Source organism: Enhydra lutris, unplaced genomic scaffold, assembly GCF_002288905.1.
Source record: "Enhydra lutris kenyoni isolate GAN:26980312 unplaced genomic scaffold, ASM228890v2 scaffoldscaffold27, whole genome shotgun sequence".
Taxonomy (NCBI): domain Eukaryota; kingdom Metazoa; phylum Chordata; class Mammalia; order Carnivora; family Mustelidae; genus Enhydra; species Enhydra lutris.
In genome coordinates this window covers 3,486,189-3,506,432 of record NW_019154111.1, presented here as the reverse complement: position 1 = coordinate 3,506,432, position 20,244 = coordinate 3,486,189, and the positions used below count along the sequence as shown (strand labels likewise).

General features: G+C 39.1%; 1 protein-coding gene across 2 annotated transcripts in view; it reads right to left on the bottom strand.

Annotated features, from left to right (window-relative positions):
• LOC111151941 (B-Raf proto-oncogene, serine/threonine kinase) overlaps nt 1–18,579 on the bottom strand; it is a 193,786-nt gene extending 175,207 nt beyond the window's left edge. For both annotated transcript variants that reach the window (XM_022510180.1, XM_022510179.1), the window contains exon 1: nt 18,435–18,579. In XM_022510180.1, the coding sequence (XP_022365888.1) occupies nt 18,435–18,569 (135 nt within the window). In that variant the 5' untranslated portion in view covers nt 18,570–18,579. The remainder of the gene's footprint in view (nt 1–18,434) is intronic.
• Nucleotides 18,580–20,244: the final 1,665 nt, after the last annotated feature.

The following is a 20,244-nucleotide window of genomic DNA, read 5'->3' as shown; positions in this document are numbered from 1 at the left end:
CCTAAAACAAAGTTCGTTTCTAAGATCAAATCATTATTACCACTTTTTTCACCAAAAAATTCCAAAAAATAACTCTAAGTCCTGTGGTTATTCAAACAATTCTTAAATGTGCAGACTGTCCTGAACACTCAGAGAGCTGACTTCCCTGGTCCTTGCTCATTAAAGGCCAATGCCATCCTCTTCCCCCATATTGGTAACAACCAAAACACCTCCAAGTATTTAAAAACTGCCCCCTGGGGAAGAACTGCCCGCACGCAGACCCATTGTCTGCAGAAGACAAAGAGATGCATGACCAAGCTCCACCTTTATGGAAGGAATTACTGTCCAGCTATGAAGACAGTCAGCAGACAGCTTCCAAATGTCACCTCCTTCACAGCCCACCTTAACTGCAAACCACATCCAAGCAAGGAGGCTCAGCCATTTGGCTCAAGTTCTTTTGACAGGCAATCCTCAGTCCAAAGCTCCACACTAATAGGCATAAGATTTATGAGGCCCGTATCACAACACAATTTCATCCTGTGCCCAATCCTGTAACTTGCCTCTTCCTTCACAGGCGTTGATTCCTACGAAATATCATGCACTGCAAACAGCGTCTCAGTATTTACCATCAAAGAACCCAAGCTTCAACAGTGACATAGTACATTTTACTGCTAAGTTTTTCCATAAACATTTTTGGTGGTTTGACCTTATCCCATATTAAATCTATCTATCCTATAAACCCTTACCAATTCAATCACCCTTAAACACTGGTTTCATAATTTAATTTTTTTTTAAGATTTTATTTATTTATTTGACAGAGAGACAGAGAGAGCACAAGCGGGGGAGAAGCAGGCAGAGGGAGAAGCAGGCTTTCCACTGAGCAGGGAGCCTGATGCGGGGCTCAATCCCAGGACCCTGGGATCATGACCTGAGCAGAAAGCAGAGGAAAGCAGATGCTAAACCAACTGAGCCATGCAGGTGTCCCTCATCATTTATTTTAGACCTCCAATTTCAACTCACTGCACATAATACAAAGATAAATTTTTTTCAGTCTAAAAGTGCCTGCGTGGCTCAGTCGGTTAAGTGACTGCCTTCAGCTCTGGTCATAATCTCAGGATCCTGGGATCAAGCTCCAAGTTCAGTCGGGCTTCCTGCTCAGCGGGGATCCTGCTTCTCCCCCTCTCTCTGTGTTCCCCCACCACCCAACCTTGTGCAAGCTCTCTCTCCTCTCTCATAAATAAATGTTTTTAAAAATTTATAAAATTTTTTTCAGTCTATAACTATTTTCCACAATGCAATCTTGTCTAGTATAGCCAAATTTTATTTCATACAAGTCACTCAACTATAAACATGATGATCCTGTTTCTTAAACAAAAGTACCATATATATTTCTAACTCCAGTTCTTTGCAAAGTCTATTCACACTATGTTTTATATCTTTTTTCCTTCCTTCCACCTGTCTAGGTTAAACACTAACTTTTTTTTTTTTTAAGATTTTATTTATTGGACAGAGAGACAGAGAGAGAGAGAGAGGGGACTCAAGCAGGGGGAGTGGGAGAGGGAGAAGCAGACTTTCCCCTGAGCAGGGAGCCCGATGCGAGGCTCGATCCCAGAACCCTGGGATCATGACCTGAGCCAAAGGCAGATGCTTAACAACTGAGTCACCCAGGTGCCCCTAAACACTAACTTCTATCAAGACCTCATTAGCCTACAAAAACATTCCATTTCTGAGCTCCTCCATCATCCACTCAGGCACTTAATCACATACTGCCATGTGCATGCCCTATTTCCTCCATCAAGAGTGTTATCTTCTAGTGGTGCTTGGGTGGCTCAGCTGCTTAAGTGTCCAACTCTTGGTTTTTGGCTCAGTTCATGATCTCACAGGTAGTAGGACTGAGGTCCACATTGGGCTTCGCACTCAGCAGGGAGTCTGCTTGAGATTCTCTCTCTCCCCCTCTACCCACCATGCCCACATGCTCTAAATAAATACATACATACATATATCAAATCTTAAAAAAAAAAAAAGGTGTTATCTTTTAGAAGCCTTTCCCCCCACCATATGAAATCTCCAGCACAATTTCAATATAGCAACTTATTAAAAGGAACTACTTTGGTTGAAGTAGAGATTGCCTTCCCACCCTCCACAAACCCAGTGAGTCTCTTCCTTGCTACTCTTAACCCTCAGAAATTCTTTGAGGTATCCTCACAGTACCCAGTTTTTCAGTCTGAAAGAGAAACAAAACAGAACGACAACAAAAACCCTAGCTTTATAATACTGAATAACTTACTGCTGCATAAACCAGAAAGCTATGGTTAAGAACAGAAATAGAGAAGAAAACTGCCATATTCCAGGTGAGGGATAACTATCGGGTCTAAGACTACTGAGAAAGAGCACAGTAATTTAAGAGGCAGTAAGTACTAATAAGCAATGAAAAATAAATATGAATTCCACCTAAGACTCGACTTTAAAAAGGTCCAAAGTAGACAGTAGTCATATGTGACTATTTAATCAGATAAATTTTAAAATCCAACTCTTCAGTCCTATACACATTCTGAGCGCACAGTAGCTACCCGTGGACATATTCGACAGCCCCGAACATTTCTTGTGACAGAAATTCTGACTGAATGACAATGGTCTAAGGGAATGCAAAGATACCGACAAAAAAAAAATTAATACAGTAAATAAAATGATACCAAGTATACTTTGACATATTATGAAAGCAAAAAGTAGAAGAACCTAACTAAGCCTTGAAGAAAGGCAAAGGAAGGCTTCCTGCAATAAGTGAGCTAAGTCCAAAAGGTCTGGATAGGGTGATGACAGGGGAAGGAATTTATATTTCACGCAGCAGGAAAAACATGGGCAAAAGACAAGTCAAACTTGGAGGGCATTTGAAAGAAAGTAACAGGAAAATAAGTGCTTTACTGTACAGTTTAAAAATTAAACCACAATGATGAGGATGCTATTCTATGTAGACAAAATAAACATTCAATAAAATTTCAGTATAGAAAGAAGCAAAGAATTGTTTTTGAAAAGAAAATTAGTAACCAGACTTCTCCAAATTTAGTTTAAATTCATGGCATAATAATGGCAGGTACTTCATGAAGAAGTAATAATTCATGTTCTATTTCCCAATGATTCCATGTCTGTGAGTCAAAATGAGAATGACTCATATCAATTCTTAAACTACCTTGGCAAGTTAACTTTGATCTGAGGACCTGTACCACAAAGTCAGAAGTCCCATACTGTGTCTGGACAACAGGAAAAATAATTTAATATTGCTTATCAATTTTACTCTTTGTCCCTAGTCCATTCACTCTCATGTGTCCCCAAACAACTCTAAGACCTTCAGCTCTCTTCTTAATGCACATACCCCCATGACTCACTCTCAGCTGGTAACCTGAGCTTTACTGAAAAAGAATAAAGCAACTGGAAGAGAACACATATGGACTCCCATCATCGCATGTACCTACCTATCAACATTGTATCTACACTCTGCCTTACCACTTATTATCATCAAGTATCCACTCCTATTGAGAGCCAATCCTTCCACCTGCACACTAAATCCCTTTCCCTCTTTCCTTCAGAGAGGACTCCAGCAGTGTCCCTCTCTCCCTCACCCTTCCTTCTCTCTCTCCAGAAACCATTAATGTTTTACACTGTAAGGATTCATTCCTATCTCCCTATGTCCTCATTTTTTTTGAATTGTTAAAAAAAAAATTCCACGACCCTACTTCCCTCACTAGCTATTGCCCCATTTCTCTGTTCCCCTTTATAGGAAAATTCTTCACTACCTTCACTTCCCCTTCTATTCTTCCTTAAAAATCACTCAATCAGAATTATCTCCCTTGGAACCTCATCTCAATGCTCTTTTTTTTTTTTTTTAGATTTTATTTATTTACTTGAGAGAGTGAGAAAGAGCACGAGAGGGGAGAAGGTCAGAGGGAGAAGCAGACTCCCCATGGAGCTGGAAGCCCAATGCAGGACTCGATCCTGGGACTCCAGGATCATGACCTGAGCCGAAGGCTTAAACAACTGAGCCACCCAGGCACCCCTCAATGTTCTATTCTTGTCCAGATCACAATACCTCTACTTTGTTAGCTCCAATGATGAATTCTTAGCATCTTACTTCACCTAGTAGCATATATGACTGACCACCCTCTACTAATGAACTTTCTTCATTCGATTTCCTACCTTACTGGTTGCTCCTTCTCAGGCTCTCCTCTTTTCTCCAAACTCGGCTCTCTTTGTTCCTATCTATGCTCATTCCCTTGATAATCACATCAATATCACAGCTTTAAATGCCACCCAAATCCCAAATTTGGGGTTTGCTAACTGCTATGACAAATACACTCAAAAGGCATAAGGACTCAAATACAATGAAAGGTAATTTCTTATCCATCTAATAGTACTAGGCTGTTGAAAAGATTAGCAAGGTGGTCTTTACCCATGCAGTATTCAGAAACCTAGGCTAATGGTCAATCTACCATTTACAACACAGGGCTTCCAACTTATCCTCGGGATCATCATGCTTCAACCAACTAGAAGGGAAAACAGGAAGGAAGGTGTTTGTATAAACCAGACCTAGAATGAGTATATATTGCATGTTCTTATATTACCCTAGCCAGAACTTAATCATATGACCGTGACACCTAAGTACTAAGGAGAAGTGTCTAAGTGTATACTCAGGAAGAAAGTAAGACATACATAGGGCAAACAGTTTCTGTCACTAGGCCTCACTCCCAAACTATAGATATTTCAAACTTAACATAGCCCAGACTGAATTCTTAATCTGTGCCCTCCTTTCCCCCTTGACACGTCTCTTTCTTGCACACCTCACGTTCAACCTATCAACAAATCCTGTTGGCTCTACTTTTAAAACATCCAGAATCTGATAATTTCTCAATCCTTCTACTGCTTCCAATGTGGTCTAACCCACTTTCTAGGTAATTCCAAAGGCTTCCTCCCTAGTTCCCCTACATCTACCCTTGTCCACTTACAGTCTGTTCTCTATATAGCCACTGGAACATTTCTGCTCGTGACTAACTCCTATAACTCTGTTCTGACTGCTCAAACTTTGAAAGGCTACCCATTTCACTTAAAGCAAAAGTCAAAGGCCTTTGGTCATGCTTCTGTTCCCCCTCCTACTCCAACACCACTTAGATTTCACCTCCTACTACTTGCGTCCTTTCTTTAAGCCACTGCAGCAACTTTGACCTCCTTGCTGTTTCTCTAATAGGCAAGGCACATTCCTGACTCAGAACCTTTGAATTTGGTTCTTCTGTCTGAAATGCTTTTCCTTTACCTTCTAAAATCTTTACTCGTATTAACCTTCTCAACTAAAGCCCTACCCTAATCTTCCTATTTTAAATTGCAAACCTTGTCCTGTTTTATTTTTCCATAATGCTTATTACTTTCAAACATACTATATAATTTTCTTTTTGTGTGTGTCTGCCCCTCCCCCAGTACATACACACACCTCCACCAGCATATAACCTAGATAAGGGTAGAGATCATTCAAATGTACTCCTAAGCACCTAGAGTACTAACTAGTATATTGTAGGCACTCAAATATTTATTGAATACTTGAATACCTACTAGCCTATGAAATGACTTAATACAAAAGTCATCAATACAGTTTTAGAAGGATGACAAGGAAAATGGTGGGTCATAGCTTTAAAAATACCAAAGTCTAACATAAGTCGTAACACTTATATTTTTCCTATAAAGTCATGAGAATTTATAGACTTTAAAGACAGTCTCCGTACTATCATATTAATACATTATACCTCTTTCCTATGAAATGCTTAGTAAAAGTATCAATATGTTGGCACTTTGTTTCTTTAACTTAGTAGTGGTTTAAATCAACAGTCAACAGTTCTATCAAACAATCAACATTTAAACAGTCCTATCAAAGAGTCCATCAATAATCTTATATTAAGAACCACCAAAAAAAAAAAAAAAAAAAAAAAAAAAGAACCACCAAAAGTTTGTAACAAGTAGAGCCATGGGCTGTCACTGAACATTCTTAAAAATGCCATAAAGACTTCTGAAAGGAAAATTTTAATATATTTTTTGTCTTGAAAACAGAAAAATAACCCTACTATAATTTTGTGAAAGCTTTTACATGTTCACCATCTCTTTTTATTCTCATACCACTCCATATGGGAGGCAGAGGGAAAATCAAGCAGTGTATGAATGGCTATGACACAGAAAAGTTGCTGTAACTATTTAAACCGTTCTTTCAAAGACCCACCCATGATAACCAGTAACCAAAAATTTCCTTCTTTTTTTTTTTTCTTTGAGGGAGAGAGTGCACTTGCAGGAGAGGTAGGGGAGGGGCAGGAGAAGAGAGAACCCCAAGCAGGCTCTACCAAGCCAAGCCAGGGCTTGATCCTATGACCTGAGCAGAAATCAAGAGCGGGTGGCTTAACTGACTGAGCCACCCAAGCGCCCTTCCTTCATAAATACATATAGAAACTTAAGTGTCAAATTCAACAGCAGAAAAATCCTCTGTAATAGAGTTACTAAAAGATTACACTACACTAAATTTTTATGCATAATGAAACAATTTAAGATTACATAATTTAATGTTAATATGAGAAGACACCTGCAGGAAGATATAGGTGGAATATTTCAAATGTTAGAAGCATGCAAAAACTAAGGGGAAATGAACACTTTCAGTGGTTGTACAACAGAAATATAACAACTACACTGAACTGTCATCTCCTCCCTATCTGAAGTTCTGATACCACACCCATGGAATTACCATCGTGTAAGAAACCAACTTTGAGCTACTTAGGAATAACAACAGTACTTTACCTTTTTACAGTAAAGAAAGTTATAAAGGCAATAACTGGTATTCACAGAAGATAAGACGCTTTTATAATGAATGGGAATTAAACAGCCTCCATATAACATTACCAGAAATTATGCTAAGAACTCTAAAAAATAATACCTACGTAAGACTCTTAAATTAGTAATTGTTTGTTTCTTCTCCTCTAAGTTACACAAAGATTTCTAAGTAGAAAATATAAACTTAAAAACAGAGGAAAAGCAATTAGACCCAGGCTGAATATAAAACATACAGGTTCAAAGAACTATTTATAATGTTACTGTTGGAGCTATGAATCCTCCTTTAATCTCAAAATTCCATCTAGGGGCACGTGGGTGGCTCAGTCAGTTAAGTCACCCACGTGACTTCAGCTCAGGTCATGATCTCAGAGTCCTGAAATCAAGCCCCATCTTGAGCCCCATGTGGAGCCCCGCATCAGGCTCCACATTTAGCTCCATGCTAGGCATGCAGTCTGCTTAAGATTCTCTCTCCCTCTGTCCCTACACCCTCCTCACACTCACTCTGTCTCAAAAACTCCACCTATAAGACCAAACAGAAATGTATTTTCCAAATATTCTAATGTAGAAAATACAGTTTAAAAATCCTACAGCAATAGAGGATCACACCCAAGCAGTATTTTAAACTGCTTCAAAATACTCAAAGTGACTAATTTAAAGCATCTTAAAATTTCAACTAATTTGAGCCGTTCTAAAAAGTCATTTTTTATTAATTTAACAGCTATATATTTACTACAAGAAAAAAGGTAAGAGTAGAGTATTTCTCAATTTAAACACAAAGCATCTTTTACAATAAGGAAAAGCATTTCAAATATTTTAAAGATTGGGGCGCCTGGGTGGCTCAATGGGTTAAATAAAGCCTCTGCCTTTGGGTCAGGTCATGATCCCAGAGTCCTGGGATCCAGCCCGGATCAGGCTCCCTGCTTAGCAGGGAGCCTGCTTCCTCCTCTCTCTTTCTGCCTGCCTCTCTGCCTACTTGTGATATCTCTCCTGTCAAATAAATCAATAAAATCTTTAAAAATATATATTTTTAAGATTTTATATTTAGGAGCACCTGGGTGGCTCAGTGGGTTAAGCCTCTGCCTTCGGCTCAGGTCATAGTCTCAGGGTCCTGGGATCGAGCCTCGCATCAGGCTCTCTGCTTGGCAGAGAGCCTGCATCCCTTCTCCCTCTGCCTGCCTCTCTGCCTACTTGTGATCTCTCTCTCTGTCAAGTAAATAAATAAAATCTAAAAAAAAAAAGTATTGATTTGAGAGAATGTGCACAAGTGCCAGACAGTGTGGGATGGGGTGGGGGACTGAAGGAGAAAAGCAGACTCTTCAATGAGTGTGAACCCCACAGGGACCTCCATCTGAGGACCCTGAGATCATGACCGGAGCCCAAATCAGGAGTTGGACACTTAACCAACTGAGCCACCCAGGCACCCTAGGAAAAGCATTAAAAGAACACAAAACAACAAAAAACCCTAAAACCCACTAATTTTGGAACAACAGTTGAAAGTGGTCTGCCAAAATGCTGAGTTTCTCTCTCCCTGGAAGGGCAGTTTCAAAATTTGCAAGGTAATCAAATACAACTGGAATAACACTCCTTGTAACATGGACAAAAGTCTAGATGGTATCTACCTTACCAACTGTCACATTGCCCTGTACTAGTCAGGTATTTATGACTTATGAACACATTTGCTGATATTTTTGCTTTTCAATACCTAAATGAAAAGCATGACCAGAAATATTTTTTACTGTAGGGGCTCTCCTTAAGCTAAGCCATAAAAACCTTTCACCAGTGTAACAACAACAACAAAAAAAGATGAAGGATCCTATGTGCCCCCAATGAAAAAAGGTAGAAATATGACCAACAACTACCATATGCATTATCCTTAGTAAAAACAACTTAAAGATGACTCTAAGATTAATAAAAGTGCTAATTCTGGAAGATCACAGAACATGACATGGGTTTCAAATGAAAGAGCTCTTAAAATGAAGATGGAGAATAACAGTATTAACTAGTATATTCCACCAACTGACATTTTCAGTGACTTCTTTGGTGAGTAAACATCTTAATATAGTCACTTTCACCTGTATGTATTTTCATTAGTTAATATTTTTGTAATATGGGGGCGCTTGGGTGGCTCAGTCATTAGGCGTCTGCCTTTGGCGTGGGTCATCATCCTAGGGTTCTGGGATCAAGCCCCCCATTAGGCTCCCTGCTCTGCGGGAGGTCTGGTTCTCCCTCTCCCACTCCCCAAGATTCTGTTCCCTCTCTCACTGTGTCTGTCAACTAAATAAATAAAATCTTTAAAAAAAATTTTTTTTAAATAAAAAAAATTTTTTTGCAATATGGTAAAAAGGACAGTATTGACTTTTTTGTGCAACCTACTGAAACATCCCCTTCATTTCTTATAGAGAAATTAATTTTGGATATAATAGGTTTTCTTTACCTGCCATTTTTCATGAACCTCCCCACCAAATAATTCAAGATAGGAGTGTACTATTTATATATAGTAGTGAATCTTGGGGTAGAAAACACCTCTCAGAATAAGAAAATTATGGACCTTTTCCTTCCAAAAGTATAGTTAACACAAGAAATTTTAAAAATCAAATTTTAAAGTTCTAAAAAACCTAAGAATTGGCTCTACCTAATTTTAAGAATTAACTATAAAGCTACAGTAATCAAGATAGTGTGGTACTGGCCAAAGAAGAGACATAGAGGTCACTAAAAGAGACTACAAGTGTAATCGACTGATTTCAATAAAGGTGCCAAGGTAGCCTGATAGAAAAAAGTTTCTTCAACACCTATGAAACAACCGGATACCCATATGAAAAAGAATGAAGAAACTTTAACCTTTACCTCACAACATATATAAAAATGAACTCCAAATGGATCACAGACCTGAATGTAACAGCTAAAACTACAACATTTCTAGAACAAAAACAAGGGAGAAAATTTTATGATCTTAAGTTAGATAAAGATTTACTGAATAGGACACAAAAAGCAGGAAACATAAAAAATAATAATAATAAAATGGACAAGGTAATTAGGAAAATGAAAAAGACAAGCCACAGACAGGGAAGCATGTGCAAAACACATACTGATATACAGGACTTAAATCCAGAATATAAATATAGTGCTCTTACAACTCCACGAGAAGATAAATATTGAATAAAAAGATTTAAATGGGAGACTTAATCTAAGAAAATATGTGGATAGTAAATAAGCACATAAGCAGATGTCCAACATTAGGTATTAGAAAAATACAAATCAAGACCACAATGAACAACTATTACATACCTACTTGAATGGCTAAAACTAAGAACAATGACAATACCAAATCCTGACAAGGATACGGAATAACTACAACACTCATTCACTATGGGTGACAATACAAAATGGTCCTACTTTGGCATGTTCTTTCTTTAATTCCAGTGTAGTTAACATACCTTGTTATATTAGTTTCAAATGCACAATATAGTGATTCAACCGTTTCAAATATTACCCAGTGCTCATCAAGAGTTGGTACCAGTACCAACTCCTCGCTGGTAACCATGTTTGTTATCTATTGTTAAGAGTCTGCTTTTGGGGGTGCCTGTGTGGCTCAGTTGGTTAAGTATCTGCCTTTGGCTCAGGTCGTGATTCTAGAGTCCCAGGATCAAGCCTCATATCAGCTCCCTCCTCAGCAGGGAGTCTGCTTCTCCCTCTGCCCATAAGCATGCTCTTGTGCTCTCTCTCTCACAAATAAATAAATAAAATCTTAGATGGGAAAAAAAAAGTCTGTTTTTTTTTTTTTTTTGCTTGCCTTTATTTTCTTTGTTCATTTGTTTTGTTTCTTAAATTCCACATATGAGTGAAATTATACAGTATTTGTCTTTCTCGGACTTATTTAGCATTATAGATCCATGCGTGCTGTTGCAAATGGCAAGATTTCATTCTTCTTTATGATTAATACTATACCCGTGTGCTATATATACACACATACACACACACCACTTATTTATCCATTCATCAGTCAATGGACACTTGTGGTGCTCCCACAGTTTGGTTATTTTGGTTATTATAAATAATCCTGCAATAAGCACAGGGGTGCATATATCTCTTCAAATTGGTGTTTCTATACTATCTGGGTAAATACCCAGGAGTGTGATTACTGAATCACAGGATAGTTCTATTTTTTATTTTTGTGAGAAATCTCCATACTGTCTTCCACAAGCAGCTGTACCAGTTTGCATTTCCACAGGGCATGAGGGTTCCTTTTTCTCCATATCCTCACCAACACTTGTTGTTTCTTGAGTTTTGATTTTAGCCATTCTGACAGGTGTCGTGTGACATATCTCACTGTGATTTTGATTTGCATTTCCCTGATGAGTGATGTTGAGCGTCTTTTCATGTGTCTATTGGCCATCTCTACGTCTTCTGTAGAGATATGTCTGTCCATATCCTCTGCCCGTTTTTAAAAATTGGATTGGCAGTTTCTTATAAAGTTAAATATAAACTTACCATACAACCCATCAATCAACCCTGCTTCTAGGTTCTTCCTCAAGAGAAATGGAAACAAATATCCTGAACCCTGAACAAAAACCTGAACCCATGTGTTTATAGCAATCTTTATTATAATTGCTGAGAAGTAAAAGCCACCCTACTACTCATCAACAGGTAAATGTATAAATAAATTGGGACACATCCATACAACAGAATATTACTAAACAATAAGCAGAAACTAATTGGTGATAAATACAACATGGGTGAATCTCAAAAACATCAAACTAAATGAAAGAAGCCAAATACATAAACCCCATACTTGCATGACTTCGTTCATATAACTTTCTGGAAAAGGTAAAACTAGAGATCAGACCAGTGTCTGCCAGGAACTAAGGGTCAGGGAAGGGGACAGAATGCGGAGGAACTAGGAACATTTGAGATGATGGAAATGTTCTGTGTCTGAATTGTGGGAGGAGTTGGAGGATCATTTACATTTGTCAAAACTCATCAAACTATACAGTTAGAATGGTACATTATGATATATGTAAATTACAACCAAATCAACCTGATTTTTCTCAAAAAGCAATTATGAACTTTCTATATACCTCTAACCTACATCTTAATTTCAGAACCTCTAATATAATTCAGTCTCCCCTAGACCAGGAGTCTGAAAACCTTGGCCCATGAATTAAATCTGCGCCATCATTTATTTTAATACTAGCCCATGAGACTAGTTTTACACTTTTAAATGGTTGAAAAAAAATCAAGAGTACTCACAACACGTGAAAATTATATGAAATTCAAATTTCAGTGTCCATCAGTTTTATTGGAACAGTCATGCTCACTTGCTTACACAGTCTAGCTGGTTTTGTGCTATAACGCCATTGTTGAGTCTGTTATTTTGACAGCGACAAAGCAGGTAAGCCCATAGTGCATAAAATTTTACTATTTGACCCTTTACAAAAAAAATGTTTGCTGAACACTGTCAAAACACATGTTGTTGAAATTTCCCACACAGATTATTACAACTGAGAAGATTCATGCCAGTACACATCTCTCTTCATACACAGAAACTCTAAAATTTTTACAGCCATAAAACACTTCTTTTTTTTTCCAAGGAAACCAACATGTAAAGCAGAAAAATGAAGAACTTCAAGAGTTAAGATGTAGGGGGACTGAACATAGCCTTCAGTTAACCTCTGAAGAAGGCCTTTGGAACCCAAAAGCAGTGTTCTTAAAAATGCCCTTTGGAACCAACTGGTTGTCAATCTAGTAAACTGACTTATAAGTAGCGTAGAAAAAGAGAACTGCAGGGTGCCCGGTTGGCTTGGTCGGTTGGGCCACTGCTTTCGGCTCAGGTCATGATCCCAGGGTCCTGGGATTGAGTCCCACATCGGGCTCTCTGCTCAGTGGGGAGCCTGCTTCCTCCTCTCTCTCTGCCTGCCTCTCTGCCTACTTGTGATCTCTGTCAAATAAATAAATAAAATCTTAAAAAAAAAAAGAAAAAGAAAAAGAGAACTGCAAAGTACAGAAAAACAGAACGCATCATATGTATTAAGGTTCCATTCACTATTTCTTTCACTAAAAATCTGGGTACCTACATGCCAGATACTGTTGCAAAAGGTGAAGATAAAAAAAAAAATGTTCAGAACAGACAAAATCTATTTCTCCTATGCACGTATTAGAGGAACTTAAAACCTGAATTTCTCACAGTGGTATGCTACCCTGTAAAAACTACCATCCTATGGAACATCTGTCCCCAAAGTGCTGTCAATAACTACAGCCACATTACAAGAATGAAAATGATGTTTCATTTGATGTTACAGAGCTTCCAGAAGACAAAGTTAATTGAGTTCAGAGCAATTTTTATATTCTGTATCGAGGATATTCCCAAGACCCAGAAAGGAATGTAATGTTACTGGGCATCAATTTCCCTCTATATGCATAGTCTTGATATGAGAAGAAACAAGACTGATAGTTTTTTAAGCCCAAGAGAAAACATGGAAACCAAAATAATCTTAGAGGGTAGAGGGTAGAAAAAATAATTGCTTAATGTTAGGGTGTAGGCTGTATTAAGCATTTCTTCTACCATGCTAATTATGTATGATAGTAAAGTAGGTTGGTAGCCAAAAGAAACTAAAAAATAAAGACTACCTCCCAGAATACGTCAATGCCTCCAGCAAATATTTAACAAAGGAATGGAACAAATGAGACTATCTTTTTGGTTCTTATATTAAGTTATCTATAACATTATGACTATAAAAGCACTGTTTAACTTTAAAAAAGAGAAAAGCTCCTATACAGGCTCACCTATTTTGAACTCAGTTCTCTAACTATTGCTGATCCTGACCTCACAGAATAACCAATATAGGTAAAACAGAGAATGAGTAGAAGACTCAATTCAACTTCTGAGGAAGACAAAATCAAGTAAGAATTACTGATAATAAAGGCTTACAGTAATGACAATTTGAGGAAGAAATATAGGAAGCATAGCAACATACTACATTTCCTAAAACAAGGGGATTGTGATACAAAATCTTCATTAAGTATGCAGCTAAATTAATAATATCAAGGTGTCTAAGAAAACAAAATGCATTTTCAATTCTAAAGGAGAAGACAACTTTATTACTGGGGGAAAGGAAAAAGGAAGAAAGCTAAGCAACTGCCTCATTCTTCAACAGGTAAGCATGAGGTCTTAAGAAAATGTTAAAAACAAAAACACAAAAAATAATGATGCAGTCTGCTCCTTTCCTCTCCTCCCCACCACTCACAGAACATAGGTTAACAATTGTTACAACAGCTTCCTATTCATCCTTATCAAGAAAGCAAAGGACAGAGAATTGAGAAAAGTCAAACTTCTCTGGCATGTTAGCCAAATATAATTTTTCTGGCCTATTATCCAAACAAGATTAAATCAAGTTTGCTCTTAGGTTTACTATATTCAAAGATCTGAGCATCCAGCACCAACATTCCTTTCTTATCTGTTTACTGATAAATGATTCCTTTAACAGTCAGCATGTGGAAGTGACTGATATCAGACAGTTTTCTAAATAAAAGGAGTGGAAGCCTGAAGCAGTGAAGGAGAGAGAAAGAGAACACAAAGAGACAACCAGAAATGCTAAAGACAAACAGCTCTTTTATGCTTAACAGCTATGTTCTTTCCACCTTCAAAAATACCTAGACAAAGTATGAACAGCAAAACCACAACTACACAAGCACACAGTATGCTAACGGGACTACCCCCTTTTAGGAATATGAGGTAATCCAACCTGGTTTCACATGGCTCATAAAGATGTGTTTTAATACACTGGACCACAAGATAAAGAAGATCCCATCCCAGAATACTGCCTAGTCAATGATTATAATTACACAACTTAACTAAGACTGGTGATAAGAGATCTTGAAAACAATGTAATTTTAATTGTAATGCAACTGCAAGAAGCTCCTTCTACAGAAACGCAGCAGAAGAATAGTTAATAAATATCACACTCTGGTAGAACACATTTTAAAAAATAAATGTATTTATTATATCATATAGTCATATTATCCCATATTATACCATATGGTCATGGAAAGAAACATTGGGGAAATATAAATGATCAGAAGTAAAGGTGTAATGCCCAAAGTGTAAGCACATTCATTTCATAAATATCTAATAAGCTCCTATTATTTACCAGAATATTCTATTTTGACATCTACAAAGTAATACAATACAGGACATGAAATCTGTTCACTTCCCAAAACAATTTAAAAACTAAAATCTACATTCTATGTTCAAAATGTTTGATAACAAGCAGTTAAAAAAACTCTAATATCCAAGAAAAATGATTAGTTTTAAAAAATCACAGTATTACCTAATGAAATGTAAAATATTTTGCTATATTAAGTTTAAAAATATTATAAAACCACATATACTGTATTGTACAAACATTAAAAAAGTTTTGGATACATACCAAAATGTTTAAACTAATTATATCCTAGTGGCAAGATTACAGATTTTTTTCTTTCTTTTTTTTTTTTTTGTACTTATAGCTTTCTAATTTTTCAACAATGAATGTGCTTTCCCTCTATAGAGAGAAATTTTAATGCAGCTGAAATTTCCTTCTGAGAAACTTTAAAAACAAAACCAAAAAACTATTTTACTGTCAGGCAAGGGAATTCTTTAGTATAAAATGTGTCATTTTACACAAGCATAACTTCATTTGTTTCCATGCACTTGGCAATTATATCTCTTCAAGTACACATAAGGAAGATAGTTAAATTAAAAGACCACAGTACATATCAGTTTGTACTGGATTAACAATACAACTTCAAATTTTAAATGATTTCTTGGAGGAATTTCTTCTGCCATCCATAACACTGATGTCTATATTCAAAAAAGATCCACTTTTAATCATTTACTCCCCTCCTCCCCGATGCGAATACCTTTATTATCAGCTCCTATAAGAAATTATAGAGGGAAAACTATTCATCACTAAATATTAAAACCTTAGAGGAGGAGGCAGTACAAAATACTTCTAATTGAATTTAGTTAGGAGTATCCTTTGTAGTTTCAGGAGATACCAATATGCTTTCCAATGATTGGCAAATTTAAACTTAAATTCATTAGTGTAGTGGTTCTCAAGCATTGATACATGAGAACTGCCCAGGAAGTGTGCCAAAATACTGAAACTTACGGCGCTCTCACCTACTGAATCAGAATCTTGAGTATAGAACTCAAAAACAATCTGGCCCTTTCAAATAAGATAGCAGCGACTGTACTTAACAAAAGACTTCTCTACATCATTGCAAACTGTTCTACTAAGTCTTAAAGTTCTCAATGTAAACAATGTTATAATCAGAGAATTACAATTTCATGACCCATACCCATTAATTTCTCCATTCTTCTACTCTGTAATAGTCTTCAAAGTTACAATTCAACAAAACCACACATACACTACAGAGTAAAGCGAGCCCAGAGGCACCTGTGCCTGGTAAGACAAAGGCATATCCGATTCATGGAAAAAATAGACAGCAGATGTGACCCCTAGTATTTAGCTATTAAAAACAATGTATCCTAAAAATAAATTTCCATGTCAACGGAACAAAGCTGTTTATAAATAAGAAGGAATGTGGAGGTGTGGGGAAGACAAGAGGAAGCTTCAGCAAGTCAAGAACCAAAAGCCAGGAAACAAGGCCAAATGAATGGTAACGGGCGACTAGGAAATCAGAATAAACTAGGAAATGGAAGAAGGGAAGAGCTCTATCCTTAGAATCCCAGAAGTTGGGGAAAATGAACAGATGTTAGAGGAAACTGATCCAAGCAAAAATGCAAACTAAAAATTAAGTGGAAAGTCGTGCAATTACGGAAGAAAAAAATGAAACAAGATGGGATCAGGAGGGAGACAAACCATAAGAGACTCTTAATCCCAGGAAACAAACTGAGAGTTCCCTGGGGGTCGGGGGGGGGGGGGGGGGTATGGATAGGGTGGCTGGATTATGGACATTGGGGAGGGTGAGTGCTGTGAAATGTGTAAGCCTGATGATTCACAGACCTGTACCCCTGGGGCAAATACATTATATGTTAATTTTTTAAAAAGAAAGAAAGAAGATATGAAAACTTTAGATCAAATGATGATATAGAACACATGATGTGCATAGATGGAGGTGGTATAAGAGGCTGAAAAATTATTATTGTGAACAAACTAGAGCAAGCATATAGGATAATTTCCAAAGTAAAGATGATGAAGCAGGAAAAGAAGCATTGCACAGACAAGAATGAGGCGTTGAGAATTGGGAAACCAAATGTAAGCAGTAGGAAGGAAAGAGAACTTTGAGCAAAGTCAACGGAATAACTCACGTTATCTAATCAATTACAAAGCACAGTTATTATACTAAATATTATCTCGTAATTTGCAAAGTATAATAAAGTTGTTATTTTATACAGTACAATGCCAAATACTAAATGGAATAAATTTTCCCTAAAAACCGGACGTAAGTAATTTGACAAAGTGGTAAGAGGCTGAATATTGCAAAAAACAGGCCGAGAGAAGAAGCCAAAGCGGGAAAAGTGAAAGGTAAAAACTGGGACAAAAAGGAGGACAACAGAAAGAAATCAATCAAATCTATTTAAAAATGGGTAGGAAAAAATAAAGAGGTGTGAATACACAATGTAAGACTAACCAGAAAGTGCCTGTAATGCAAAAGAAACCTGACGGAATCCTGACAGCTTTAGGATTCAGAAAGTAAGGAAGGAGCTCCAAAGCGTCCAGACGGACTTGTAAAGATAATAGATAACAATGTTAGGAAGCAGTAGAATGATCCAGAGGGCCTGAAGAGAACTAGGGTAAGAGAAGTGCAAAAATGGCTTTAAGTAGAAACTAAGGCTAGAAGGCTGGCAGGTCCGACAACCGGCAAGAGAGCGGAGCAGCAGATGGGAATGGGTTAGGGGGAGGGTTACCACTCAGCGACAGAGCACAGAACTGGGGGCCTGACACCGGGATAAAGAAGGAGAACGGAAACAGTGGGATTTAAGGCTGAAAAAGTAAAGATTAAATCAAAATCATCCGCTGGGTAAAACAGGTGAAGAGACATCCCCTTAACAAGTGGAAAAGTGGAGGGGAGGGCAGCGGCCTGAAAAGGGGACATCAGGGAGAGAGGAGGGGTATGATGCGCCCCATCACTCCCGTGACCATGTAATAATTACAACAGCAACTCAAGCTGGGGTCCCGGCCCCGGCTACTAACCTGTATCTTTGCACCTGGATGCCACCACCCTTTCCTACCCCCCACCCCCAAAATAATGAAAACATCGAAGAGGCGAGAGCCTGGCTACCTTCAGCCAGCCGTGACCTTCTCGGACCAACCCTGAGTCTCGCCCCCTACTGATAGCCTCCTGCTCAACCAATGCTGCCCGAATCCCCCAAGCTGGGGTGCGAGTCAGGGAAACCCCCCTGGGCCACTGTGTGTGTTTACGTAGCGAGGAGCTGCATGACGGAGAGGGGCAAGGCGGGGATGCCCATCTCCCACCCCGCAGAACCCAAAGAAGGAGGTGGCTGAGGGCACCAGAACCCCCATCGCCACCTCGTTCCCCCCAAAAAACACCAGCCAGCCGAGCCCAGAGCTCGGAGGTGTGTAGGGTGCGCCGGCACTCACCTCCTCGGGAATGGCAGGGTCCGCAGCCGAAGAGGCCGCGGCGCCGGCGCCGGCCTCGGGCTCCATATCCCCGTTGAACAGAGCCTGGCCCTGCTCCGCGCCGCTGCCGCCGCCGCCGCCGCTCAGCGCCGCCATCTTATAACCGAGAGCCCGGGCCGGAGCGACCGCTGCTGGGCGGGGAGGGGGAAGGGAGGCGGAGGGCGGAGGGGCGGGGGGAGGCGGAGGCGGAGGGCGGGGGGCGGTGGGGAGGGACGGCCGGGGCGGCGCCGGCGGCGGGAGGGCTCCTGGGCCACCTCAGGAACCGGCCCGCGGCCCCCGGCTCAGCGGAGCCTGAGGGGATTGGGGGAAGGACGCTAGGCGGGGGGCGGGGGAAGGGGGCGGAGACGACTAGAAGTCGCCGCGGCAACGGCGTCACCCCCGTGTCACGGCCGTGACGTCACCCGGGGTGCGTGACGTAATCGTAGGAGCGCCCTCGCGCCGTCGTCAGGGGAGGGTTCCTTCCCCTCCTGCCCACCGTCGCGCGCGCACGTTTCCTCGGCTCCGCGGTTTCCATGGCTCCGATTTCCTACTTCATTCTCTTCTCGGTCTTAAACCTGTTCTGTAATGTGGGATTTACTAGAAGAGCATGGGTGGTGTTGGAGGAGAAGTTAAAATCCTAGAGGGAGGAAGACGGGAAAGCCCATGCTACTTGTGTTTTTTCTATTACAGCGAATGTGTCATAAAAATAAGATTTGAAACCCCAAGGTGGAAACATTCAAGGAGAATTTGATAGAAATGTATTTAAGAGCAGCTAAATCATCAGAATGATTTTTGTATCCGTTTCATTAAAGGATCTGGCCTGTTAAAGAGGGTCTAAATGGAAGTCTAAAAGCTTATCCCCATCGTTGAGAAATAAAACGTTTTCTTTAAGTGTGTTTTTCATCTTGCAGTCATTCTGGAAATGGAAAACTTTCCATATGCTGGTGCCTACACAAGGCACGGCATTCTAGACATCTGAAGCATCAAAACTTTAATGATTTTTATTTTCAAGATAATTATTCAAAACATTTTTAAATACTAGGTGCCTTGCATGAACAGAATATTCCAAGGTGTTAGCTGTGCAAAATATGCATGAAAACAAGAGGGGAGTTCAATTCCCTTTGTCAGGCCCAATTACAGAACGAAATTAAGGAAACCCAATTCATTATTAAAAATACTTTTATCTTAAAGGAAAAGGGAATATTCAGGGAAAAAAGGAATGGAGAATAGAGGAAAGGAATATAATGGAAGTTACTGTGGGCTCCTGATGGTGTACAGTTTTAATCACCAAAGTAACGGGTAGACATCAAGTCATGAGAAGCTTTGAGTGAACTACATTTTTTACTTCCCATGTGGAGGGAAGTCACCAATGACCTTACAGTATTCACCATGATTAAAGAGATCAAAAGCTGTCCTACTGACTCCTGAAGCTGAATGTCTGCATATTGATAGAGTCACTGTGAATCCAGGTACTCTAGAGGTAAGGCATTGTGTGTGAGGCTGCTTGATTAATCAGAATATTAATATTTCTCTACAATGAAAATTGGAAAGTAGAGACTATCAAGCGGGCATGATAGATTTGTTAGCATTGTTGTACTTTTTCTTCCAAGTAGAAAAGTCTCCTTGAAGAACTAAATATAAATCAAAAAGAGGTTTGGCCATAAGAGACCCTTAATCTCACAAAACAAACTGAGGGTTCCTGGGGGAGGGGGTAGGGAGAGGGGGGTTGGGTTATGGACTTTGGGGAAGGTATGTGCTATGGTGAGTGCTGTGAAGTGTGTAAACCTGGCGA